General features: G+C 40.4%; 1 protein-coding gene across 8 annotated transcripts in view; it reads right to left on the reverse strand.

Moving 5' to 3' along the window:
* The window catches only part of CPEB2 (cytoplasmic polyadenylation element binding protein 2), a 151,223-nt gene that overhangs the window by 1,493 nt on the left and 122,117 nt on the right, over positions 1–27,613 (reverse strand). For all 8 annotated transcript variants that reach the window (XM_073609947.1, XM_073609929.1, XM_073609938.1 and 5 more), the window contains 6 exons: positions 19,227–19,397; positions 17,795–17,884; positions 14,172–14,290; positions 11,144–11,258; positions 10,258–10,439; positions 1–2,506 (listed from right to left, as the gene is read on the reverse strand). The exon at positions 1–2,506 is cut by the window's left edge and continues 1,493 nt beyond it. In XM_073609947.1, coding sequence (XP_073466048.1) covers positions 2,279–2,506; positions 10,258–10,439; positions 11,144–11,258; positions 14,172–14,290; positions 17,795–17,884; positions 19,227–19,397 — 905 coding nt within the window. In that variant the 3' untranslated portion in view covers positions 1–2,278. The remainder of the gene's footprint in view (positions 2,507–10,257; positions 10,440–11,143; positions 11,259–14,171; positions 14,291–17,794; positions 17,885–19,226; positions 19,398–27,613) is intronic.

Raw genomic sequence — 27,613 nt, forward strand, 5'->3', positions numbered from 1 at the left:
CAAAAAAAAAAAAAAATCAAGGTATTGCAAAAGGGATGTTAACTAAAACAAACGTGTCAAAACAGCTGACGTTCAAAGATTTCTCTCCAAGATATAAAATATAGTGCATAACATAGTCAGAATTGTTTTGGGGTTAGGTGAGAAGAGTGAAGGTTGATAAAATACTATTAATAACACAGACCCAAGGAAAAGGAAGGAAATCCCTTCAAGAAATGGGTAAGGGGGTATCAACAAATAAATTAGAGACATTCTTCAGAACAGCAACAATTTTAGACATTTAAACGTGAACTACAACCACAACATAAACAGCAAGGTGAGACGAGTCACATATTGTACAGTACAAAAAAAAAGCACGTTGCTGACAACCAGTAATAACGCATTTTTCTTTTTCGTACACAGAAGATTGTCCCATGGTTTTAGCAAGAAAACCCTTTTTTATCTCTATTCTTTCTGTGTTAAATTGGTAAAATTTGTGGCGTGAAAATTGTCAAGTCCATTTTTTTTTAGACTGACATATCTGTCATAGGCTAGTTGCATAACATCATGGCTTAATGATTTTTTTTTTTTTATATTCGAAGACTAAACTATTATCTTTGACTGTTGGCTTCTTAAATAAATACATATTTATTATGTGTATACTAAAAAAATAAAAACAGAATGTGCGATCATTTAGCAGCCTTGCTCCACTAAAAAAAATAAATTATTACAAAGATAAAAAAAATAGAAAAGCTACAAAAAGTTGCGTGCAGACAAAACCAATTTCAAAATAACGTTTTAGCCACTGTTGTCTTGAAGGTACAGAGGAGCCCTTATGCAACTAGCCATCTGTGTTCTACCATCTCCATTTTGACTTTTAATCTTAACCTAAAGCACAAAAGCAGTTTTTTTTTATTATCATTAATAGCAATATTAATTATACCTACTAAGTTTCAATAAATAGCTTGCGTGATATACATTTGGTGGCAGATTACAAGTGTGCTGGCCATCTTTGGTTTGAAAGAAAGTTTTAAACCAAGTTTAAATTTAAAAATGATTTAAATTGGAAAAAGAGTAAGCTACGTATTTCCAAAGCAATTTCATATTTTGTTTTTGTTTTTTTTGTGTTCCAGTTTTTTCGCTACACTACTTCACGTCACGAAAGTCAGAACCACACATCACGATGGGGACTGCACAGGGATTACAATATTACATCCAATCCTTGTAAACTGAAGTCCACTACCGACCAGGACAATAAATGGCTGCACTTACTAATCTAAAACAAATCTTCATATTGTACACATTTAAGGACATTTGTTTTACTTTGAGTCACAAGTCATGCAAATATGCTTTGTTACAAAAAAAGGTTTTGTAATTTTGCTCATGCTACTGTACCTAGTTTCAAAAAGAGCTGTGTTTTTCTGCTTTTTTGTTTTATTTTTTTAACGTTTTTTTTTTTATCTGCAATACCGTATCTGTGGTTAGTTAATATTTCTAGTGCATGCATATGGTGTAGACAGGTAGGTAAACATGCATATTTCACATTCTAAAACTATGGCAGTTTTAGCCATATTGTGCTGCCTGCATTTTTCCCACAATGCAGTTTCTGAAAACGTTTCAATCCTGTATAAATAGGTGGCATTACACACAACACCTATATAGCAGCAAAGCTAATACAGCTTATGATTAAAAATGTTTAAAAATAGCTAATAAAAATCAGATTATCTTGAGGTATTATTTCTTGCAAGTCAAAATGGAGAGCGAAAAAAATCAACCCTATATTTTTTTTTTCAAATTTACATACACACTTAAAATAGCAACAATAAAAATAATCTTTTAGTAGCAGACATTTTCCATTTTCACTATTAATTGCTACCTTTGGTAAATAACTGGGGCTGATCTGATAAGTTAAAAATCCACGTCTAGAAATAAGTGCACACTTCATCCATATAGATAGATATAGATATATAGATATATATATATATTTATAGCAGCAGACTGTGTTGCCCCTATGCAGAACATTCTCATATTCTAATTTCAGCATTACATATAAAAAGAACTTGGAAAAAAAATATAAAAAAAATTTAACATGAAAATATCACAAAGAATTAGTAAGCCTGAGATGTGGGGTTGTTTTGTGAAAAAACGAGAGGCTTTTAGTGTTTTGGCTGCTGATACAGATGCACGTATAGAGGTTGGGGGGAGGCAGAAGAATGCACTTATTCCTTCTGCACGTCAGTATCTTTAAACACAGTAAGCCGCATGCACCCTTCTCTCAGTGATTGACGGGGTTAAGCCGAGTTTAGTTCCAGCGGAAGTGGATTTGACGGGGCCGGTCAGCTCCTTCCTTCACCAGCGGCTTGTGGAATTCACGACCGGCCCGAGAGTGGATGTTTGCCCAGCAGAACTCGCAGTAATACTGCAGGCATGTGACATTGGCACAGAAGAACGGAGCAAATTTCCCACTGCAGCGGGCTCCCTGGCATTCATCGCACATCTGGTCATCCAACACGTATGGCTTCACCTCTACCTGCATCACATGATAAAGACAATTACAACATCATTACTTTACTTGTTTTCTCATTCATACAATTGCATAAAAAATTCAGCAGTGCTTTACAAAAAAATACTAAACTAAACTATTCACATCAATAAGGACCCCTCCTTAGAGCAGCTGAAAAGATGAGGTTGGCCGGGGGGGCACAGAGGTGAGATGTGGATGGGAGGGCTCAGTGGTAAGCTATGAACAGGAGGGTACATTAAGGTGAGCTGTTGAGGAGGGAGTGCATAGGTAATCTGTGGAAGAAGGGTGCAGATGTGAGCAGTGGATGGTTACCAGTCACAGCCAGCGTCCCACAAGCAAGATGGCGACCCCAGGGACCCGAAGATCAACAAAGAACTAGCCTGGGCGATGAAAGCTCTGGATCCCTGGGCTGGTAACTGTAGGGTAAAAGTCAGCTACAGTATTTCTAGCTGCTGACTGAATTTTTATTTTATACCCAACTGAAGCTCCTCCTTTAAAGAGGTTGTAAAGGCAGAAGGTTTTTTAATCTTCATGCATTAATATAAAAAGCCCCCCCCCCCCTTACCGGAGCCCCATCTCTATCCAGCGATGTCCATGAGTGTCTTAGCGGTCCGTGACTCTCCCTCCTGATTGGCTGAAACACAGCAACAGCGCCATTGGCTCCCGCTGCTGTCCAAGTCAGTTAGCCAACCAGGAGAGAGAGGGGGCAGGGCTGAAACTGCAGCTCCCTGTCTGAATGGACACACAGAGCTGGAGCTCGGCTTGGGTGCCCCCATAGCAAGCTGCTTGCTGTGGGGGCACTCAACAGGAGGGAGGGGCCAGGAGCACAGAAGAGGCAGCCGAGAAGAACAGATAAGTAGAACATGTTTATTATTTTTATAAAAAATAAAACTTTATTTTGTGGGTATAACATCTGTAGGATGTGTGTTGCTGTGCATGCAGTGAGCAGGCTCAGGTTCTATTGTATGCCCCTTTCAGCTCCTCCCACTGTCAGTGCATAAGGCCACAGCCACTCTAGAGTGCCCAGGTCTTTCAGAGTCCTAGCAACACCCCTGCACCTAAGATTACATAAAGGTGAAGTTGAACTTGAAGATAGATTTGCGTTCCTGATAAAATTGCATGCATTAAATGTGACTGCAGTAACTGAGTGCTGTCTGGTCCCGGTGAGTTCCATCAATGAAAGGAAGCTTCTCCCTTCATTTATAAATCATCTTGTTTTACTCTTGACGACACATCTTCTGCAGCTTTCCTCTCCCACACAAACTCTGATGCTCGGATTGGTTACTGGCTAGTCATTTAGAGCTCTATTCATGTGTAATGCAGGGCTATAATTTATCATAAAACAACTGTGAGCCCATGCCATAAGCTTGGTACACAATTAGTTTTATTCCTGGGTTGAATGAAAAAAAACTGAGCTCCGGTCGGAGCCGCTGTACTCACTATGTGAAGTATAGCAATCTCCCCCCCCCGCTGAGCTATTGTGTTCAGACAGGGGGAGGCCCCTCCACCAGAACACTCCAATCTGCGCTGCCATTGGTTGAGAGTGCTGATCGGGAGTAGGTTGGCTGCTGGTTTTCCAGCATGCTTGTCTGACAGACTGTCATACACACAGGTCGAACGTCGGCAGTTTTTTTTTTAATTGAACCGGCAATTGTCTCTCGACATTCGGCCCGTGTGTACCTGGCTTTAGGCAAGACAGTTACAGCAGGCAGCCCCAAGCTGGAAAAGTATAGAACGTGGTTACTTTTCTTTATTCTTTTTCGGTTTTTGACAGCCATGCCTGTACATTTGTATGAAAATTCAGAAAAATAACTCTTGTGGGAGAAGGAATCACAAGATTTTGCAGGTCGGGAAAACTGCTGACATCTCTGCTTTGTTTGGTGGACTGTACACTTCTATACTACAGTGGTTCTGCATCCCACAGGATGCTGCCTCCAATGTCACATTCTTTGAATTTTCACAAACATACTGATTTGTCAAGGGTGGATTTTATAAGAAAGGTCACCATTTGTATAAATACAGGACAGAATCGAAAGTGTTCACTTATAGCATGATTTAGGCTCTGCCAACACTAGAGAGGGGATAGGGCAGCATTTTATAGGAGCAAATTAAAAGGAGTTTGACAATTTCTGCAATTCTGATCTTTTTCTTATACAGGCTCTGATTTTTTTTCCCATCAAGGCAAATAATGGCTAATTCCAATTTTACTATAAGGAACTGAAGACATCTTTTAGATGACTCATTAAAAGTGGAGTAAATATTAAATGCTGCAAATCAGTATTTTCTCTAGTGTGTGTGTGCAAAAACACAAAGCGCTGTGATGGTTATTTAAGATAAAAACAAAAATTTAAAGATCAAATAAAGTATGTGAGGCTGCTGTCAATAAAGAGTGCTCAAAATCTCTACAAATATATAAATATAAAAAAAGATTGAAGCGCTTCACTACGTGATCAGTGGAAATGAAATAAATATGTGTGTAACCCACACAAAAATACCCAGCTAATGTGCAATGAAAAATGCAGCTAAAATAAGTAGCCACACGTGTTAAAACTAATAGAAACCTATGTCAAAATGAAATAAATATAAAAATAAATAGTGGAGTATCAAACCGGATGATTAGCTATCAAACCATAAATAAATATTAATACCAAATGATTATAGACACACTGATGGTATAATATAAATATGTATAAAGACAGGAGAACCAGTTCAAATGAAGGATAAAATGTAGTCCCAGTATTAAAAGTTCTTAAATTGCTTAATTGGAGTACTTGCTTGTTAGTCCTGACCGATAGTGTCATTCAACTCCAACCTCATAAGCTGTGGTTTTCAGCACCAGACATCGTATGTAAAGCAAGTAAAGAAAAAACTTTCATTGCGCAATGCTCTGAAAACATGGTACACCAGCAAACATGCTATGAGATCCACTCACGTGCGCCCCTTATTGGGAAAGACGTATGCAGATGTGATTAGCAGTCAGCCGCCAAGGACGAGAGTAGGATCGCTGCAGTATACAGCCACACAGACTGCACAGTGCGTCCTAGGCTCCTCCCACGCGTTGCGTCACCGTCACGTGACTTTCTCAAGGATCAGGCATCCTTGAGAAAGTCACGTGGTGGTGACGCAACGCGTGGGAGGAGCCTAGGACGCACTGTGCAGTCTGTCAGTGTGGCTGTGTACTGCAGCGATCCTACTCTCGTCCTTGGCGGCTGACTGCTAATCACATCTGCATATGTCTTTCCCAATAAGGGGCGCACGTGAGTGGATCTCATAGCATGTTTGCTGGTGTACCATGTTTTCAGAGCATTGCGCAATGAAAGTTTTTTCTTTACTTGCTTTACATACGATGTCTGGCGCTGAAAACCACAGCTTATGAGGTTGGAGTTGAATGACACTATCGGTCAGGACTAACAAGTACTCCAATTAAGCAATTTAAGAACTTTTAATACCGGGACTACATTTTATCCTTCATTTGAATTGTTTCTCCTGTCTTTATACATATTTATATTATACCATCAGTGTGTCTATTTATAATCATTTGGTATTAATATTTATGGTTTGATAGCTAATCATCCGGATTGATACTCCACTATTTATTTTTATATTTATTTCATTTTGACATAGGTTTATATTAGTTTTAACACGTGTGGCTACTTATTTTAGCTGCATTTTTCATTGCACATTAGCTGGGTATTTTTGTGTGGGTTACACACATTTCATTTCCACTGATCACGCAGTGAAGCGCTTCAATCTTTTTTTATCAGTATTTTCTCTAGTTAACTTCCAGGGCAGCATCTGAGAGAAGGCTCCATCTACCTGAAAACCGGAAACAAATCATCCACCATTATAAAAAAAAAAAAAAAGTGACACATACCTCAGTTATTCGCGTTTCCTCCAGACCAAAAGGAACGTCACGGTGTGGCCCCGCCCTCAGTTATAAAAGAACTGTCAAAGCGAAGACGCGTCATACGGCGGGAGCCTCTCATGGAGGCAGGTCGACTGTTTTTTTTTTTTTTTCCATCTGCCGGCGGAGCAAGAGAAGACGACTTCGTGGGACATTTTTATTTTTAATTTTTTTTATAAAGGACTTGTCCCAAGCCATGTCTTGTCATTTTTACCATTTTTTTGTGAAATGGTGGGGGTACATTTGTACCCAGTTACCATTTCACACAGGGGGGAGGCCGGGATCTGGGGTTCCCCTTGTTAAAGGGGGCTTCCAGATTCCAATAAGCCCCCCGCCCGCAGACCCCCACAACCACCGGGCAAGGGTTGTGGGGATGAGGCCCTTGTCCCCATCAACATGGGGACAAGGTGCTTTGGGGGGGGCTACCCCACTACCCCAAAGCACCCTTCCCTCGTTGAGGGCATGTGGCCTGGTACGGTTGAGGGGGGCGCTCTCTCACCCCCCCCCTCTTTTCCTGCGGCCTGCCAGGTTGCGTGCTCTGATAAGGGTCTGGTATGGATTTTTGGGGTGACCCCCATGCCATTTTTTTAAACATTTTGGCACGGGGTTCCCCTTAATATCCATACCAGACCTGAAGGGCCTGGTATGGAATTTGGGGGGAACCCCACGCAATTTTTTAATAAATTTTGGTTCGGGGTTCCCCTTAATATTCATACCAGACCCAAAGAGACTGGTAATGGACTGGGGGGGGATCCCATGCCATTTTTTTTAATGACTTCTTTTATCTGTATTGCCGGGGCCGACAATTCATTATATATCATCATCCCTACTGATGAGATTCTGAAAGCTATATCAGAGACCTTAGGCATCAGGGAAGAACACACCAAACTATCTACATGACAAAATGTACAAGGGCTTACAACCCAAAAAAACTTGTACATTTTCAGTCCATTAATCTTTAAAAGATATCATAAAGACAGAAAGAGCGGACCCAGAGAAATAGGGGTTTACTCCAACCTCTCTAAAATGCAGATTCCCATTTTCAGAAAAGGACACGGATCCTTGGGCAAAATGTCCTAAAATAGATGACTCCCTGTTCAAAATATCAAAGACGACTGTCCTATCATTCAAAAAGACAGGCACACAGAGAGCCAATGAACAAAAAGGCAGAGGTACTGCTAAAAAGGGCCAGGGAAGTGGGGTCGGCTAACTTCAAACTGGCTATAGCTACCAGGTGTCTCGCCCGTAAACGTATCCTCTGGCTGAACCAGTTCCAATCTCATCTGGAATCTGAAACATCCGGAAAAACTCAGAGGGGAACTATTGAAAACTTTACCAACACGTTCTCACATTACACGAAGAGAAAGCCCTCAGGAAAAGTCCAACTTATTTGAAATCTCAAACCTTTCAACAAGACCATAAGGATTATAGAATTTCTGTATGGAATCAATATACTTCATCAGGAACCTACTGCCACTGGAAGCATTCATGGCAATAGTAAGATCTCAAAGATGCCTATTTACATGTCCCCATCAAACACAGTCACCAACGGTATCTGGGGTTCATGATAAAGGGGTCCTCAGGGCACTGTACATCTACAATACATCGCCCTACCATCTGGTCTCTCCTCAGCACCAAGGATATTCACAAAATTATTGGCGGAAGCTCTAAAAGGATTAAGACTACATAGGAGATATGTGATACCTAGAGATCTCCTTTTCTTCTCCAACAGAGAACACAACCTGCAGATAGCCATCCAATATCTCACGAATTTAGTGATAAAAAAAAAAAAAAAAAAAAAAAAAAAAAAAATCGCACTTACAGACAAAAGCGGTGACCTACCTAGGTTACATAATAGACTCCAGACAGACAAAGATCTTTTTCACAAAGGAGAAGGTAGGAAAGAATGGAAGATATAATATCCCTCTACCTATCAACAACAGTCAGAACCTTAACGATGATATTGGGCCTCATGACCTCATCTATTCCGGCTGTAACATGGGCCAAATTTCATACATGATCCCTGCAGAACTACCTCCTCTCCCAATCGGATGGAAGTCCAGCAACACTAGAAAACGTGGTCAATATCACCCCACAGGTCAAAAGATTCTATGGCGGCTGAACACCAAAACATACAGCCTGGGCATCTGCAGGCACAAACCAGCATAATTAGAATACCCACTGATGTAAGTAGGTGGGGGTGGGGCACGCACCTGGTAGACCAATTAGCACAAGACAGGTGGGGAAAGACCTGGGCGCAGAAATCCTCCAACATGTGAGAATTGAAGGCAGTGGAACAAGCTGTACACCAGATCGAGCACCAGATCATAGGCAGCCATGTTCAAATTTGGTCGGACAATGTCCCAACCCAACGTCCACAGACAAGGGGTACCCGATCTCACGGTTTGATGGCCTTAGCAGACACCCTGCTAGCCTGATCGAAATCTACTTTCCCTGCCAGTTATACATCTGAAGAGGGCTCAAAATTCATTGGCAGACTAAGCTTGAAAATTCTGATACAGAGTGGTCTCTAGACCAGGGAACATTCAACTGGCTTACAAAAACATGGAGAACACTAGCATTAGAACTCCGCTTTAAGCATAAATACCAAGATGCCAAAGTTCTTCTTTCTAACAGAGAAAAGACAGCAATGCAGGTTTGGGTGCGTTTGCGCAAAGTTCGTCATTGTCTTTTTCTTACGCGTTCCCTCTAACTAATCTCATTCTGAAGGTAATCACAAAAAAAAACAAAAAAACAAGAAAGGAAAAGCAACAGTCATTCTGATCGTACCCTGCTGGCCACACTGGCTCTCACCTACAAAACATGAACATGCAATGCAACCTCACATCCTGCTACCACTCAAGATCAACTAAAGCAGGGGCCATCAACATGCCCTCATCAGAAGACACCAAAACTTTCAGCTTGGCTACTTAGGATATTAAAAAACAAGGGATTTCAGACAAAGTCAGCAGCACACTACTCACTAGTAGGAAAAAGGTAACATTTACAATAAAATCCACAAAAAATGTCAATCCTGGAACAAAGAACAAAGCCACGAGAGCAGACCACTTATCCCTACCATTATAGAGTTCCTAAGAAGGAATGGTAAAGAAACTCTCGCACAGCGCCCTCAAAGTACAGGTTTCAGCATTGCCCTGTTTTATAGATGTCAAATTGGCAGAAGAACCACTGGTAAGAAGATTTTTGTTCCATTGACAGGGCAAGACCTCCCTTCTCTGGGAACTTCATGCACTGGGACCTATCCACAGTCTTAAGAGTTTTCTCAACCCACCATTTAAACCTACTGAAGGCTGTTCTGGAAAAAAAATGCTCACCCTCAAAACAGTTCTGTTGGTATCCTTGGTAACATCATAATAGCAAAGTGAGATCCAAGCACTCTCCATTTTAGAACCTTATTGCACTATCTTCATGGACAGGATAGATCTAAAACTGGACCTAGCTTTCTTGCCTGAAGTAACCTCAATGTTCCACAGATGGCGAGACTATCATACTGTAATTCTATTTGGGGTATGTGTCATTTTAACAGTGCATGATGTGTTTCCTGTTTTTAGGTTGGAGAAGCCTCCTTTCAGATCCTGTCTTGGATGATTCCCAGAAAGAGTTAACCAGGTACCTAACTTTGTTTCACTTTTCCTTAAGCACCACACTGCCCATCACAACACTGTTGTGGAATGAATGGGGCACATAGAAAACTGAATTTTTCTTATGAAGAAAAACACAGGTCACTACATGTAGTGTGAACATACAATAAAAGAAAAAGGCGAGACTTGACTTTTGTTCAAGGATTTTGCAGATGGTTAGACCTAGCCAATAAAATCCTATAATCACTTACTCGTTTATCAATATCGCCATGCTGAAGCTGGACAAATCTAGCACTGATGGCTGCAATGTAGCTCTGCTGATTGGAGAACGCGACACGTCCAGCGCCTTTTGGGTATTTCAACTCTGGATCTGTATCAATGCCTGCGTAACAAACTCCCCCATAAAGACGATCCATAATCATGGCAAGCTCCACTAAAAACAAAAAGAGAAGTAATGTATCAACTTTGTTTACCACAGGGACAAATCTAAAAAGTTAAAAGCAAACCTTCCTTAATATTAAATCAAATTTTGGGCAAAAAACGGAAAGTCTACTCGATTACTCTGAACTCCCCATCCCCCCACCACCCAAACCCCCAAAGCTAGAACACTGCAATAAATGAAAACTAACCACATCTGTAGAAACACAAGTTCACCTTTGGTAGCATGTTACACCCATATCTGGTGTGTAAAATGCTACAATGAATGTACTACAACTACCATCTTCCATTGCAGCAGATGGCTTGCAGTTCATTGATCTTCCTGCTGTCTGCCTATACAGAGGGTAAGAGCAGACAGCTATACTGAGAGTCTGCAAGAGCCTGGTATTGCACCCGTGATCTACTGCTCTAGGCGCAATGATTTTTTTCCTGCAGAAATACACACATTTATTATTTTTTCCTCAAAAGGTGAACTTAGCCTTTAGACCAGGGTGGCATCATGCTTCTTCTGGAAAGATTCTTCTTAATGCCAAACAGTAAAAAAGCTTGCAAGACAATGCTCCTGCACTGAGCTTAAGAATCATTTTATGACATTTGGGCAACTGAGCTTTCCCTGGTATCTTGCTGGAACATAAAAAGTTACCTCCTGCAGTATGGAAGCCCCCACACACATATGCACACACCCGCATAAACTATTACCAGCTCTCAGTGGTCTGGGGACTCCTCCAACAAATATAGTTTTCCGGGGGTCAAGGGGTTGAGACCCATCCATCACAAAGTCACTGTCGCTTAAGTTCCAAGGACGAATCTGAACCTGTATCAGAAAAAATAAAATAAACCAAAGTTACCAATAGGCATAATTTTCAACAATATCCTGGATGGACCCACCATTTAATGGGGAGCTTCAGAAAATACAACTTGAAAAGAACAGTGCAAGGTGAGTATAACGTGCAAATTATAATTTGCTTGCTGTCCAAATATTTCTCTCCAAGAATTTTGCCAGAAGCGCAGTGGTAAGTTTAATGCTTCCGATCTGTGAAAACTTCCTGTCCCAGATAACGGAATGGAATAAGCTGCAGTGTCTGTCCCATGGACTTCCATTGCAGCAACTAATGATGGGACAGGAAGTAGAAGGTGCACAGACCAAAAGCACTGAAGACATATATGAAAAGACAACACCAAGCCAAAAGGTTAGTAACACATTGGAGTTGTTTTACTAAAACTGGAGTGTGCAAAATCTGGAGCAGCTCTGCATAGAAACCAATCAGCTTCCAAGTTTTTTTTTTTTTTTTTTAAAGCTTAAAACGAACAAGCTGAATTTAGAAGCCGATTGGATACCATGCACATCTGCACCAGATTTTTCACTCTCCAGTTCTAGTTAATCAACCCCATTGGGTTTACCTCCTGCTGTTCTTTCCAGTTAAAATTCCTGGAGCTCTTCTTTATTCACCCTAAATTTAAGACCTAGACTCAGCCAACCTTATTCTTAAAATCCACACAAGATATCAGTAGTGATTGATATAGCATTTAGAGGTTATTTTGCAGCTGCTCTTTTGTTTAGGACAATTTTTTCACCAATTCTCCAGCGCTGTGTTGCTGTGGAGGTGGCAATATATCTGTTCTCTTTAGGAATGACTAAGGGATAGGCAGGCCTGGCAGGGAAGATTTGACAGGGGGGAGCAGGTATAAAGCTGGCCATACACAGAAGTTTTTTGGTTCAACCTTTGGCCTGAACGGAAAAACTGTAACAGATTCCTCAGCCCTTGCTACATAGCATGGAGGGATGAAGCTCCAGCCGTGGCTACTGTATTTCGACAGCTGGTCCTGTTAGCTGTCAAAATACACACAGGCTGCATCTGACTGGATGCAGGCGTTGTTCAGCTGACAATTTTCCACTTGATTTTTCAACTGGGGAATGCCGGGAACCACGTAAAATTTGCTCCGTGTATGGTGAGCTTTAAAGTTTAATATGAGCGGGAGGGCAAGTTAAAAGATAACCATACCAAGAGTATAGTGATCTTAAAATGAGCTAGAGAATCCTTGCTAGATACGGTAGACATATTGAGTCAGATCATAAATTGTAATTTTCTTCTTTTTTTTTAAATTACACTTTTTGAAACTACTGACATGGAATGAGCATACATCAAGTAAAGTTGGGAGTTTTGGCCAGAACTCCTGATCTGTGTGCTTGTTCCAAGACAAAGACTCATGCAACTAAAATGTATTGGATCAGCATGACAGCCAGAAAACTTCAGAAATTTCAGAATAATAATTACACCCTGGATATTCCTATTGGTATAGGTGTTCTTTAAGCATGGGAAGGCTAGTAAATAAGAATGAGACAGATCTCAAAGCAAGGGGAAGAAAAGCAGAGGTGAGAGATTATAGCCATCAAGGTTGCCAATACATTTAAAAGTGCAATTCTCTTTTAAGACTAGACTACATTTTCCCATTGAAGGGTTAGTTCATATTTTGTGGTTGGCAGATTGTGTACAATGCATGCTATAAAGAGCTTTGCAAAGATTACCCTGGCCCACTGATACTCACCTTGCCAATGGGCAAGGTGACAAGTGTCTCATATGGGCAAGGTGACTGAGTGTCTCAGTGCATATGGAATAAAAATATATAATTTGTTTATTTCTGTTTTAGATGTAGTGAGAGAAGTATTAGAACCCCTGTCAGGTTCAGGGATATACAAGGTAATACTGACATATAATCACACACATAGGTTGGACTTGATGGACTTGTGTCTTTTTTCAAACCTCACCTACTATGTAACTATGTAAGGTTATCACCAACATTGGCCCCATTACTGAACCTCTGTTGGGGGATATGCCCTATGTATACCAGGGTAAACAAGGGTTTATAATTGACACATGCTTTTTAAGCCCTATTAAATGGAAACAATCTTCTTTGATGCTTGTCCTGCACTTCACAAGGGTATTATTGCATTTTTTTAAATACAATTCCATGACATAGAAGTATACAGACCATACAAAAGAATACATGTCAGAAAAACACAGACCATACACATAATACACGTCATCAATTACCTTCTACAATGCTCCATGAACCGCAATGAACTATGACTGTGATTTGGTGTAAAACAGTGGTAATCAAAAGAATCCGCTATATACAGTACATATTTTTTTTTATATATTTAAAGTCTGTCTGCATTTTAAATCATTTGATGCTAAACCATGTATATATAATAACAATATAAAGCTTTAAGGTTTTCTCATACTCTCATATAAAAGCATTTTTATTTCTGTCTGTGTTGATGTAGCAGATATTCCCTCATTTTATGTATGGAGAAACAGTTGTCTGCAGGACAGTAAGAGGGAAGATCTCTCTAAAAGGGAGCTCTGGATACCATTAAAAATCTAAAAAAAATATAAAATATAAAGATTTGGCTGGACATAAATGTGTTGATTTACTAAAAGGTAAATAGACTTGTGCATTTAGCAAGTGCAGTTACGCTCATTTTCCCCAGAGCTTAGTGAATGTGGTAAAGTTCTGCTGATTTCCATCATCCAGTCATGTGCAAGAAAAAAAATGTTTTTTTTTTTTTCCCGTTGCGCCTAATTGGGTATTCTTTACAAAGTGAATCTTCACCACATTCACTAAGCTCTGGGAAAAATTAGTGCAACTGCACTTGCAAAGTGCGCAGTCTATTTGCCTTTAGTAAATCAACCCCTAAGAATCTGTACAGACAATGTCTACTTACAGGCTTGTCTTTGATGGTTGGGCTAGAAACACACAGATAGAGTTTAGAGTCTTCTTCAATGCAGGCTTCAATTAGAGCCTGAACTGAGCTTTCTTCTTGAAAGAGAAGAAACGCGTAACCTACAGTAAAGGAGAAAAACATACAACCTTAGGAAAAGTAGTAATGCACCCATAAAACACAAAAAAGGAGAGCTATTATGCAACACGTACAAAACATAAATCCATCAGTATACACAGCATGTCTTCCTTTAAATTGTCCTCATTTACATAGCACCAACATTTTCATTAAAGTGGTTGTTAAGCCACTATATTCAATTCATACTATCGTCGTCGTTTAATAATGCTGTGTGCCTCAGTGTCTGTGCCTTATAAAAATAAGCCGTTCTATACCCGATTTCAGAGCGCTGTTCACGTGACTGGCCACCTCTCTCAACCTGACAGCTGCAGCGGGAGGGGCCGAGAAACCCCCGCTGATGTCAGTCAGGAGGAGAGAGGCGGCCCGGTCACGTGAGTGCTGCTCTGAAATCAGGTATAGAACGGCTTATTTTTATAAGGCACAGGGCACACAGCATTAAACAGAGAGGATAGTGTGAAACTTTAAATGCAACTTCAGTAGCAGGAGGGGAGGAGGCAGGCACAGGAGAGCTGCGGATGCCGGAGGCATGTAAACGGACCATGGAGTCATGGCTCAGCAGCAATGATAAACTGTGGTCAGTTAACAGGGTCGAGGGCAGAACCAGGCAGGATCAGCCAGGTATTTTAGGTGTTACAAAAAGCCAAATGACACAGCACAAGCACTGTGCTGTTATTCATGCTTTAAAGGAACAGAATCGATTTCTTTTTTTTTTTTTTTTTAGGGTAACACTTTAATGTCAGTCTCAGCAACAAAGCTTGACCTGTCCTTAATAGCCAATACACATTGACTCATAAAAATACACTCAAGTATCCCTACATACACTCAAAGATGGATGGAGAGGGTAGTTGATGGTGCTCCCACCCCATTCTTTGTCTTTTGCTCTATGCTTCCCCTTTCCTTTTCCTTCTCCTCCTTTTTTTCTCCCTTTCCTTTGCCCCCCCACTGTGGCTCGGCACTAGTGAGTGTGAGTAGCAGAATTGAGAGGGGCCGGAGATAGCTACTCATTTTATTCAGGTACTTTACATTTCATGTAGTGGTCATTCTGATCTATCTCAGGTATTGCTCTCAGTAATACGGGTCAAATGTTCGCTAGTTTTATAGACATTTACCATATGCTTACTGTGGGGTCTTCTTGGTATGAGACCCTACTCTTACCCTATGACAGATAGTGTTAATTTCTTGCCTTATCTGGTTTATCATCTTCCATTTACATGACTGTGCAATGTATGTGGCATTTTTTGTTTAAGTGTTGTACTTCTTACAAAAACATTTAATAAAATGTTTATGCAAAAAAAAAAAAAAAAACTCAAGGGTGCGATAGTAGAAATTGGGCTCTCTAATTTAAGGACTTCTCTGGTGAATTTAAGTGAACATGTGAGAACTAAAAAAACTACTTCTGAAAAGCGCTTAAACCTTTAATTTTACCAGTGCAGCCCACAGCCTTCCTGAAAACTCACCACAATCTCTTCTCCAAGAGAAAACCTAGGTCTACCAACATATTGGGGGTTATTTAGAAAAGGCAAATACACTTTGCACTACAAGTGCACTGAAAGTGCAGTCGCTGTAGATCTGAGGGGGACATGCAAGGAAAAAAACAGCATTTTAGCCTGCAACTGATTGGATGATAAAATCAGCAGAGCGTCCCCTCAGATCTACAGCGACTGCACTTCCAAGTGCACCTTCAAGTGCACTTGTAATGCAGAGTGAATTTGCCTTTGGAAATTCAACCCCATTGTGTAGGAACTTTGTACTGCCCTATGGGATGCAGGCAGGGCAGGCATGCTTATAGTCCACTATGAAAAGTGCAGTGATAATGATTAGAGAGAATTCAGAACTTTGCGCTGTTACACGCATCTCGTCAATGTGCATTATGCCCCTTATTTATGTGCAATGATACACAATGGAGCCTTTAACAGACCACAACTTTTTTTTTTTCCCAGGTCAAGTTGGTTTTGCTTATCAATTACCAATGTGTTTTATGCCAAGAATCTGGATCTAGAGAAGATGCAGGAGTTAATCATAAGGATTCTGGGCAAGTTAGAAAACACGCAGGACCGATTGGTGACTAAACAACAGCGTTTTTGTTTTTTTTCCCCCTTTTGATTTTTATAAAGAAGCCCTAATAAAGCATTTTGGCACGATAATCTAAAACTGAGTTTAGGTCACCTTTGTACTGGACTACAAAATTATTACAATAAATATCAGTTCTACTAAAAATATTTCTTCAATGTTGTTTTGAGTCCCTAAGGCTAAGCTGAATGTCTTCACTGGTCATAGTTCTACAGACTCTGCAGCTGTCCAGTACGTAGCAGCTCGAAAAGGCAACATGGATTGGTTATTTTTAACTTGAGAGCTCAAAATAAGCAGTAAGCCAGCCGACTGCAGGTTTGCACGGATTATTCAAATACTGTCACACAGCCACACCAATGGGCATTTCCTGGATGCAAAACACAGGATTACTTTCCAGGATGAAATTATAGCTGTGGTGGGGTTTGCACCTAGGATCAACTTTGCAGACCAACCTGGTTGGATACTTTGTTTAAAATAAATAAATCTCTATCTATATAAAAAATAAAAAAATGGAGCTTTACTATAATTATATAACCAAGGAAGTTGCTATTGGGCACACTATTTCCCCCCTGAATTTTCATAAGGGCATATTTCCTAATCAATGAGCATATTTTTTATATTTTGCAAGGAAAATAATAAGCAAAGTGTGCATTTCTGTTACAGTTCAGAAACGACCTGGTCTTTGAACCTAAAAGGTTTCAGCAATTGCGCTCTCTAGACTTATGTAATAATGTCTCGCACACTGGGGTGAGGGGGATGGGTTCAGTGAAGCAGTGTTCATTTTAAACACCCAATGACAAGTTGCGGAATTTATAAGATAGGACTGTTTGCTGTACACAATTGGATGTTTGCAGCAGTAAACATTTTGAGCTCATTCATGCCAGCAAGCCACGCTGGAAACGCACAACGCTGGGAAGAAACCATGGCAATACGCTGATCGTGGCACATTGTATACATTTTTTTTTCAAATAACTTTATTGAAATGTTACTGGTGACATTTTTATTTTGTTCTATTGCCTGCAGTGGTGAATTGGTGGATGGTGAACTAGCCTAATATTGAACAAGGCTTTTTGCCTTGTCCTAGGCAAGGTTACCCAGTGCATCAGGTGTGAAATAACCCTCAACAGTGCTATGGACTTGCATTGAAAAAAAGAAAAAGAAAAAAGAAAAATTTCTAATGCTATAACTAAGCCTCTTTAATTCTAATATAATAGGAGATGCCTTTACAAGATGAAATAAAGAATGGTTTAACCAGTTCTTTGGAAGTTCCCCATGACTACATATTATTAGCTCCAGGTTAAAATTAGATTTAGAAATTCAGATAAAAGCAAATTTTTGCAGAGCATGACGTAGAGCATTCAGTAAATTCTCTACAGCATCTGCAGAGCAGACAAATGATTGTCATTCATCTAACTTACCTTTTGGTGGAAAGTAAGATTTGCTTTCTGCCTTGTGTGGCCAGTCTACCACCAGGGGGCCAAAGCGACGGAAACTGGCAGTGATCTCGTCTGAACAAACAAAGATGGGGAAAAAAAAAAAAAAAAGGCTTTTGTTATTTCAGACTCTAACCTATTATTGAATTTAACAAGGCTTCCATTGTAGAAACTGCAGGTGGTGACAACGATGCAGGGATCTTTCAAACAGCAAACAGGCCACTACATCCTTATTAAAAGCTTTAAAAATCTATGCAAGCTTCAGACATGACTCTAATGACATGCCAATAACCGCCTGTAACTTTTGCTAAATGGACAGTTTAAAATGGTATATTATGCTCCAACATACATAGGATAGGGGAGAGTTAATGATGGGCACTATAAAGTTCTGTTTACTGCCATGGAAAATCCAGCATGGTAATACCATTCTGTTCAACACAAAGTCAAGGGATTTTGGGACAGATCTGCAAATTAGGATTTTGCCTGCAGTGTCCTCTTTTCCGATGAATTTTGGTATCACAAAGTAACCACAAAATACAATGATTTTCTATTGCAGATAACGAATTTCATTGGCCTAACACCAGTTAGTACAGTAAGGCTGGCCATACATAATACCATTTTCTTATTCAAATTCCTTTGGATTTACCTTCAACTATGTAGTGCAAGGGCCTGCCTGATCGCATACAAATTGAAAGGGTTTAGGTTTGACCTATTTGGTTTTGGTAAATCTAAAGGGAAATTGTACAAGAGAATTGTATAAAAGTATGGCCAGCCTAATGGAATATCTGGATGGAGTTTTGCGGTTTACAAAAAGGTATGTGGAATGTGGGATCACTCCCATCGTACTACCCAAACAGGGATTTCTAGTTTTCTTAAGGCCATGTTACACTAGCAATTTTGTAGCAGAAACAAATATCTCTGTTTTTTTTTTTTTTATTTGTAGTTGGATTAAGAGGTGCTGCTGTATCAGACTACAATTCTCAGCTCCGTGTGCCATGGCCGTCTGCAAATGCATTGGAGAACAAGGGCTACTGGCAATTCTGTCTCTAGCCTCAAATGCTGGAAGAAATAAAAAAAAAATAGTCTTTCAGTGGCTGAGTTACAAACCACTTAGAACTTCAGCAACACAGACTGTTCGCTGACTGCAATTTATATTTTCCTAGCAACAAGAATAGGAAGTAGAACAATTATGTAGCTGCTACAAAATCTCCACTGTAAAATCGGCCTTTAAAATCCTGCTTCAAAGCTACAGCAATACTCAGGAGCCAAGATCTCAAGAGGTAAAATTGCTCAGGAGAAGCACAAAATTTTTAGGGGACTTGCACTTTAATATTAATTAAAATATTGTGCTAGGTCACATCAGAATGATCCCTACTGTACTGGTATAATGAACACCATATTCAGCCAGCTGACTTACCCTCATCTATATCAGGTGGAAGGCCACCGACAAATACTTTCCTTGAGAAACGCTCAATTCTCTCCCCATTCTGATGTCCAGAATAGCAGTTTGGAGAATTCAGAACACCCACTTGGTCATTATGGCCATCATCAAGCAAGCTGTCATCGATTGGGAACAGGGAGGAGCGACCTGGCAAAAAAACAAGGAAAAGTGATGAGGTTGCCACCAAGAAACATCCAATTAGCATAGGTTGATTAGGTTGATCCAATGTTGATCTTCTATGAAAGATCAGGATGTCATCATAGTCATTTTTTTAACAAACATTTGACTGATTTTCTAGATGGTTTAAAGTATATATATGAGCTGATTACAATGAATTGGGGTTGCCACACAAGGTGAAACCTCAGAAAAGCAAGGAAACCCCTTACGGCAGATGGCAAGTATATGCTCGTTCAAATGAGCAATAGCTTTTACAAAAAAAAAAAAAAAACCCTTCATATTGATATTTTATAAAATGTGTGCATGTAACCACCAAAAACTTATACTGTTTTTTTACTCTTTGACCAGTTGGTGGGGAATGCTGATCTAGCTGCATTGAAGGCAGTATCAGCTAAATCTCCAAGCCAACAACTAGACTAGAGTTTGGGAGCCAGTGTGGTGATGAACCAGTGCAATCCTGAAACTTGCATTGGAGGGTCAACAATGCTGCTGCACATTCAGCAACACAGCGTTTCTGTTCATCGCCCTTTGTAGAAAGCCCAGGATTCCAAAAAGCATTTCAGGTACACGAGACAAACTGAACGGGAGTTTTCATGATCAACTGTTGCTGCTTGCAAAATCAAAGAAGAATAAATATGAAGATAAATCTTTTTTTGGTGGTACTTTAATGTACCACTGTTCATAAATATGTAAAAAAGATCATATCATTACCAAAACACTTTCCGTGAGGAGGCAGAAATATGAAAACAGGCTACACCATTGGGGTACTTTCACACGGGCGGTTCACCGACGGACTCTGCTGATCCCTGCTGAGCAGGCAGATGACTGGTCTGTCTCCGCTGACTGTGCTGAGACAGACCTGTCAGAGCCCCGCTGTCCTCTGGGGAGATCGGATGAAAACGGATTGCCTGTCCATTTTCATCCAATCCCAATCCACCAGGCGGATGGAAAATAGGGTTTCCATCTGTCTGGATTTTACAGACCGGATCAGATAGCGGCGGGTGTCAGCGGACATGTCACCGCTGACATCCACCACTCCATAGGACTGAATGGAGCATCCGATCAGGTCCACCTAAAAAACTGACAGGCAGACCTGATCGGAAAGTCTGTGTGAAAAGGGCCTTAGACTGCTGGAAAAGAAAGCCGTACTGGCAGCAAAGTGGCTAAGTGGTTAGCAATTCAACCCAGCAGTGCTGGGTTGTTGGTTCGAATCCCAACCATGGCACTTACTGCCTGGAGTTTGCATGTTCTCCCTGAGCGGGTTTTCTCTGGGTATTCTGGTTTCCTCCCACACTCCAAAGACATGCTGGTAGGTTATTTAGCTGTCTAAATTGGCCCTAGTATGTGTATGTATAAATGCGAGTTAGATTGTAAGCTCCTTTAGGACAGAGACTGATGTGAATGTTCAATATATATGTAGAGCGCTGCATAAATTGACAGCACTATATAAGTACCTGTAATAAGTATTGTACAATAAAATGTAAAGTATGAAGATCTGAGCATTATAGTCACAGGCTTGGCTAAGCACGCCTAAGGTATCCAAGCAATGCCATATTACAAAAAATGTAATATTTGGGGGGGATTTCAATGTCTTCTCTCAGAATTTCCATAATAGTTTTAAGTGGGACTTTAGTCTATAGTTAAAGTATTTGATCAAGACAATAGTTCAGGTACTTGAAAAGGTCATTAAAAACAGTCTGTCCAGAGTACAAATAGATATGAGACTGGAAACAGCAAAGGGTTCCATTGCTCATATGCTGTAGTGAGCAATACATTACACATCACTCCTTGAAAAGGTTAATGAACCACTTAAGAAAATGCAACAGCAGAACCCAGTTTTACAGCTTTCAATTACATTTCACCTGAAACCTCCATTACGCTAAATCAAAAAGGGATGCTTTTACTACAAAGGCGGCCATAAATCACAGCTTCCCAACGGTGTGGGGTTGAAGCAGTCAGCATTCTAATAAATGCCAAGATATAATTTTAACAAGATATTAAACACCATCAGATGTTTGCATGGGACTTTGAACTGCTTGATTAAAAAAGGAGGAAATAAGCTTTGGTAAACAACAACAAAAAAGTATTTTCTTTGAGGACACACCAAGCAAATCCCTTTCAATAACCCATTCACCATCTAAGCTTTGGGAGCCATAATAGCGCCACCCTAGGTACCAGCTGAGTCACTGGAAAAAAAGATGCACTCCAGCCATACCGGATGTCTTCATAGAAACCATCCTACCAATGGAGTAAATCATGAGATCAATGGCAGTGTAACAAGCATAACCATGCATGGTGTGCCTAGTGCAGAGACAATTTTGTCCTTGACTGAAAGCTTGTTGGAACAAAATATATGATATTGAAAACATGTTGCCTTCCAACAAAGTTTTTGGGAGATAAAAATGGGAACTGTCACTAGTTGCCTACTTAAAAAAGGAAACGAGTTGCTTGAGTGGCTCTTATTTCAATACCTTCTACTGTCGGTCTATGACCTGGCACAAGCATTCAGGTTGGAAAGTCAGAAAGGCTCCATGTACATTGGCTAAAAATTACTCCTTCTACAGGAGTTTTTACTGTAGAAGCAACTCTAAGTTATCCTATGTGTCCATGCACATTAGTACGATTAGAGGCATATTTTAAGCTCTGTGTTTAGAGAAAGGAAAAAAAAACCTTCTGGTTTGCGTTTTTGATTGGGGCTTTCTGGCAGAAAAAATGCTAAACTCACCTAAACTGTGTACAAAAACGCTCTGAGAGTTTTTTTTTTCTCTACCAAGGGAACTGGCGTTTAAAGCCCAGTGTGCATGGAGCCTAAAAGTCAGACCTCCTAATCTTCATACCTAACCCAGTCAGTCCCTCAAAATTACCAGTACCACTGAAACAGTAATAAGCATCCAATACAGCCAGAACCATACACATAAGCTCAATGCTGGGATGGCTTGGCTTATGGCGACAGCATTTAGCTAAATTACAAGAAATAGCCATATATCTAAAAAAAAAATGTCAAAATGCTAATGTGGTCACATGAAAAAAGGGCCATGGGGCCAGGGTGATAGAGCATCAGTCACCCTGCCCCCACCTTGAAAAAGGGGTCCCTTGGGCTAGGAAATGTAGATGGGTACAATTGGAGGGGGGGGGGGGGATTTATCAAAACTGGAGCAGACAGTATCTGGAGAAATCAGCTTCTTCAGTTTGTTATTTTTGACTTTGAAAATGAGACTGAAACTGATTAGTTGCCAAGCACAACTGCTCTAGATTCTGGCTGCTCCAGTTTTGATAAATTCTTCTCTGTGCCTTTTTTAACTTTCTCATGTGACCACTTTTGTATTTTGACCTCAATACATGTTTATGGTATATGAGCAGTGTGCCATTTCATGTAACTTGAGTTTCAATTTCATGCCTGGAGAGGGATCCATACAAGAGAATCTTCTCCCTAAGAACATGTGTGAAAAGATTAGAATGTTTCCTGCAGAGTTTGATTAGAGAATAGAGTAGTCATTAGCTTTGTTGAGGGTTGGTCACGGATTTAAAATCTCTTAAAATAAAAATCTCTTTAAATTGTTCTACCAGAAGAATGCTACCAACAAAATACACATGGTGCCATCAACTGCCCTCTTCTTAACAAGCCGGTACACTGCAAGGCTGTTAACGTTCAACATGGTGTAGTAACTTGCTATAAAGACAGATTTCAGTACACTGCTTGAATTGGGAAATTATTTTATAAGTAAAACCAGATGCAACTCTCTTCCACTGAAAATAAAACACTTCCAAAGGATTCCAACAGCTAAAGCTGATGTAAAGTTAGAGAAGAATTTGAAGCGTTGCACTCATCCGAACCTAGGACAAGTATTTTATGTAGCCATTTGTTGGGCAGCTTTAGCTGAAGCAGGTGGGGCTAGAATTTCACAAATCCCTGACCCCACAACGTACACCCTGGCTGTAAGTGACTAACCAGCTGCACTGGGGTTACCAAACAAGAATGTCTTCACTAGCAAATGCTTAATGTCAGAAAAACATGTTCTGCTAAATTTACAACCCAGAAGGTGTTGTAAGCACACAGCCTGCAAGTGGGGACTGGAATAGCAATCCCACAATAGCAAGACATCAGACATTGTGGTTTCTGCGGTTCGCTGAACTGTTGTACAGCAAAGGGATAAGGCCTTTCTATGAACTGCTGCTAAGGACATCTAAACAAAATATGGTATGGAAAGTACACAATCATATTCATTGACAACCTTAAGGTGGAGAATATATATATATATATATATATATATATATATATATATATATATATATATATATATATATATATATATATATACACACACGTAGCAATGATGTGATCAATTTAAGCTGGCCATGGACTGTTTGAATCTTGGCCGGATCAGCAGGAACCGGCTGAGATTTGAACCATGTATGGGCCTGATCAACCAGTCTGTCGGATTTTACATGCGATTATTTCTAGCAGCTGTTCTCCCGGCAGGGACAGCTCTGCGGGAGGGGTTCCCCCCCATCAACACTGACGGTAAAGGAAAATCGAGTGATTTTCATTCTTGCAACCAGTGGTTGCAGGGAAAGAAAAATCGCTCCATCTATGGCTGGTTTTAGGTACAAGCAATTGCAAACGAGCAATTTAGGATTGCTTAAAATATCGTACTGTAAAACACACACAGTACTGTCCTACACTCGATGATGGGCTAAAAATATTAATTGAAAGTATGATATATTCACTATAAAAGTAAATGGTTAAAAACTGATAATTTAATCAATCTGAATCCCAAATGGTTCACCAACACACAGCAGACATTTGATCGATCAATCAGAAGCAACAGTCTAAATGAATGGAAAGCTCATTATGGCCCCATTTGCATATTATTCCACCATTCAGCGAATCCCAGCCGCATGAATCTACTGATTACTGTGGCTGGGATTGACCACTGTGTACTGATAGCAACGGTCGCCAAACCTATACACTTTACATGGCTGTTAACTCAGCCCGCAGGAATCAGATTGTTGCCGCTGGAATTCGCAGCATGGCTAAATAGTATCAGCCACCAAGCCTGTACAGTGCAATTACAGGCTGTCATCAGCCACTGCTATTCATGAATGTTCGCACAGCCAGTGATTACCTGTGGTGATCACAGCTGAATGCACACAAAGTGGTAATCGCTGGCTGTGCAAACATTCACCAATAGCTGCAGACGTCAACAGCCCACATTGTAGTGTACAGGTTTGGCGGCCACTGCTACGCGCACACAGCTGTCAATCCCAGCCGCAGGAATTGGTAGATTTTTACGGCTGGGTTTCGCAGCATGGCTAAACGCCCGTGCAAATGTTTTTCCTAATCAGATAAGAGGGCCTTTGGTTTGCAATTTTTTATTCAATATAATCAGTTTAGTTGCACTGAATGATTCATAATGTACTGTATGTAGCCAATATACCTGGCCTGATCTGTAAGACCACTGTGCAAAGTTTTTGATTCATTAGTGGGGGTTATCAATCCTGTTATTTTTTTTAATTCAAAATTTTGAGGTCCTACCAAAACAGAGGGGACATCTTCCAATGGGAACACTTGTTCTAGGACATCTAAAAGCTGACCATACATGGATCATTTTTTGCAATCAGCTATAATGCTGATCAAAATAACTGAACAGATTTCCCCATCCACACAAGCTAGGTGGATGGAGGAATCCTCCCTGCTGCGCTATTGTATTCTGACTGTCAGAATTCAGTGACCAATTGGCTGCAGGCACTGATCGAATGAAATTTCAAAAGCAGTCCCATTCCAGAGGAGTCAATGATTAGCTTGACTTTTCTCGAATGGGAATGGCCAAAGATGGATCAAAATTTGTACGGTCCCTGCTGAACTGGCAGAATTGTGATCCTATGGCCAGCTTAAGAAGAAGAATGGAATAACCAAGATAGGATTTCCCTATGTCTGGAAAGCTTTTAAGTTTCTGACATAACTATAGGACAAGTAGTAAGGGGACAAATATGGCTTTAAGTATACCATCAATGGGTCATCTTTAACTGATCTGCTATCAATGATTTGGTTGGTCGGTTAGTTGGGGAGGGGGCGGATACATTTCCATTCAGATCACCATTACTTTATTGAACAAACCAAATTCCTGGGGTTTTTATTTATAATTGGTTGAAACCAATTCATCAAAAAAGAAATGTGGAAGCCGCTATTGCTGGTTTGGATAGGACTGTGCAAGCAGAAGAACAACTGTACTCCTTAAGCTTGTTCAAGGCCAAAGACTCACCAAGTGGTGAAGCATGGACAGGGATGATAGCCCTGGATTTATACTTTAGGAAAAAGTGTGATAGCGGCTTTCATATACAGTGGATATAAAACCTCCACACACCCCTGTTAAATAAGTGTGCACACCCTCTTATAACTGGAGATGTAGCTGTGTTAAGCAATCACATTCAAATTCCTTTTAAATAGGAGTCAATACACACCTGCCATTATTTAAAGTGCCTTAGATTAACCCCAAATAAAGTTAAGCTGTTCTAGTAGGTCTTTCCTGACATTTTCTTAGTCGCATCCTACAGCGAAAGCCATGGTCCGCAGAGAGCTTCCAAAACATCAGAAGGATCTCAATGTTATCATTTAGAAGGGTACAAAAGAATCTCCAAGGCATGAAATATGCCATGGAACACAGTGAAGACAGTCATCAAGTGGAGAAAATATGGCACAACAGTGACATTACCAAGAACTGGACGTCCCTCCAAAATTGGTGAAAAGACAAGAAGAAAACTGGTCAGGGAGGCTGCCAAGAGGCCTACAGCAACATTAAAGGAGCTACAGGAATATCTGGCAAGTACTGAACTTTTTGGGCCATAATTCCTAAAGATAAGTTTTCCGCAAAAACAACACTGCACATCACCAAAAGAACACCATACCAACTGTGAAGCATGGTGGTGGCAGAATTATGCTTTGGGGTTGTTTTTTTCAGCTGGAACAGGGGTCTTAGTCAAGGTAGAGGGAATTATGAACAGTTCCAAATACCAGTCAATATTGGCACAAAACCTTCAGGCTCTGCTAGAAAGCTGAACATGAAGAGTAACTTCACCTTTCAGCATACCGACCCAAAGCATACATCCAAATCAACCAAAGGAATGGCTTCACCAGAAAAAGATTAAAGTTTTGGAATGGTCCAGCCAGAGCCCAGACCTGAATCCGATTAAAAATCTGTGGGGTGATCTGAAGAGAGCTGTTCACAGAAGATGCCCTCGCAATCTGACAAATGTGGCGTGTTTTTGCAAAGAAGAGTGGGCAAATATTGCCAAGTCAAGATGTGCCATGCTGAATAAAATCAAAAGGTGCTTCAACATAGTATTAGTTTTGTTTTTTTATTTTTTTTTTCCTCCGCCTAAAATATTTCAGTTTGTTGTTCAACTGAGTTGTACAGTTTATAGGTCAAATTAAAAGGTGGAAAAAGTTCTGAAAGGATTTATCTTTTTCTCGTTTTTGTTATATCCAGGGCTTTTTTCAGGGGGAACTTGGTGAAACTCAGTTCCACCACCTTTGGCTCAGACCCTTTGGTGCCTGCTCACCGCAATCACTTGTAAACACGGAAGTCTGGTTTCTGTGTTTACAAGTGACAGCTCTGCACTCTGTATGTAATGCAATCCTGGTATTTAATGCCCCTTTAAGGTCCTTCTACTGTTCGTGAAAATTTGACTGAACACACCCACTATTTGATGTGATTTGGAGGGTGTGTGTAGGGGGAGGGGTTTTGTGGGGTCGTGGTTAAGTTCCAGCACCTATTGTTTGAGGAAAAAAAGCCCTGGTTATATCACAGAAACCTGACATTTTAACAGAGGTATGTAGACTTTTTATATCCACTGTACCTAACCCGACAGGTTCCTTTCAAGAACATTAGACTATAAACTCTTCTGCTCCATGCACTTGGATAGGAGCTGTGAGTAGGGTTAATGCTATGTAAATAAAAGGAACACAATCTGTGCCAGGTCACTGTGGATTTTAGTTACGCCCTGTTGGAAGCAATACATTTGTGATTTTAATGGAGGAAGCAGCATAATACAAGAGCCCAATTCTGCAGGCTCTCACATCACTCTGCTATAATCATGGCACATACGTAATACACTCATAATCAAGACTGACTTTATAATACATCTATACATATTCGTCATAACAATGGAGAATCACACAGGTAAGC

This window comes from Aquarana catesbeiana, linkage group LG01, assembly GCF_042186555.1.
Source record: "Aquarana catesbeiana isolate 2022-GZ linkage group LG01, ASM4218655v1, whole genome shotgun sequence".
NCBI lineage: Eukaryota > Metazoa > Chordata > Amphibia > Anura > Ranidae > Aquarana > Aquarana catesbeiana.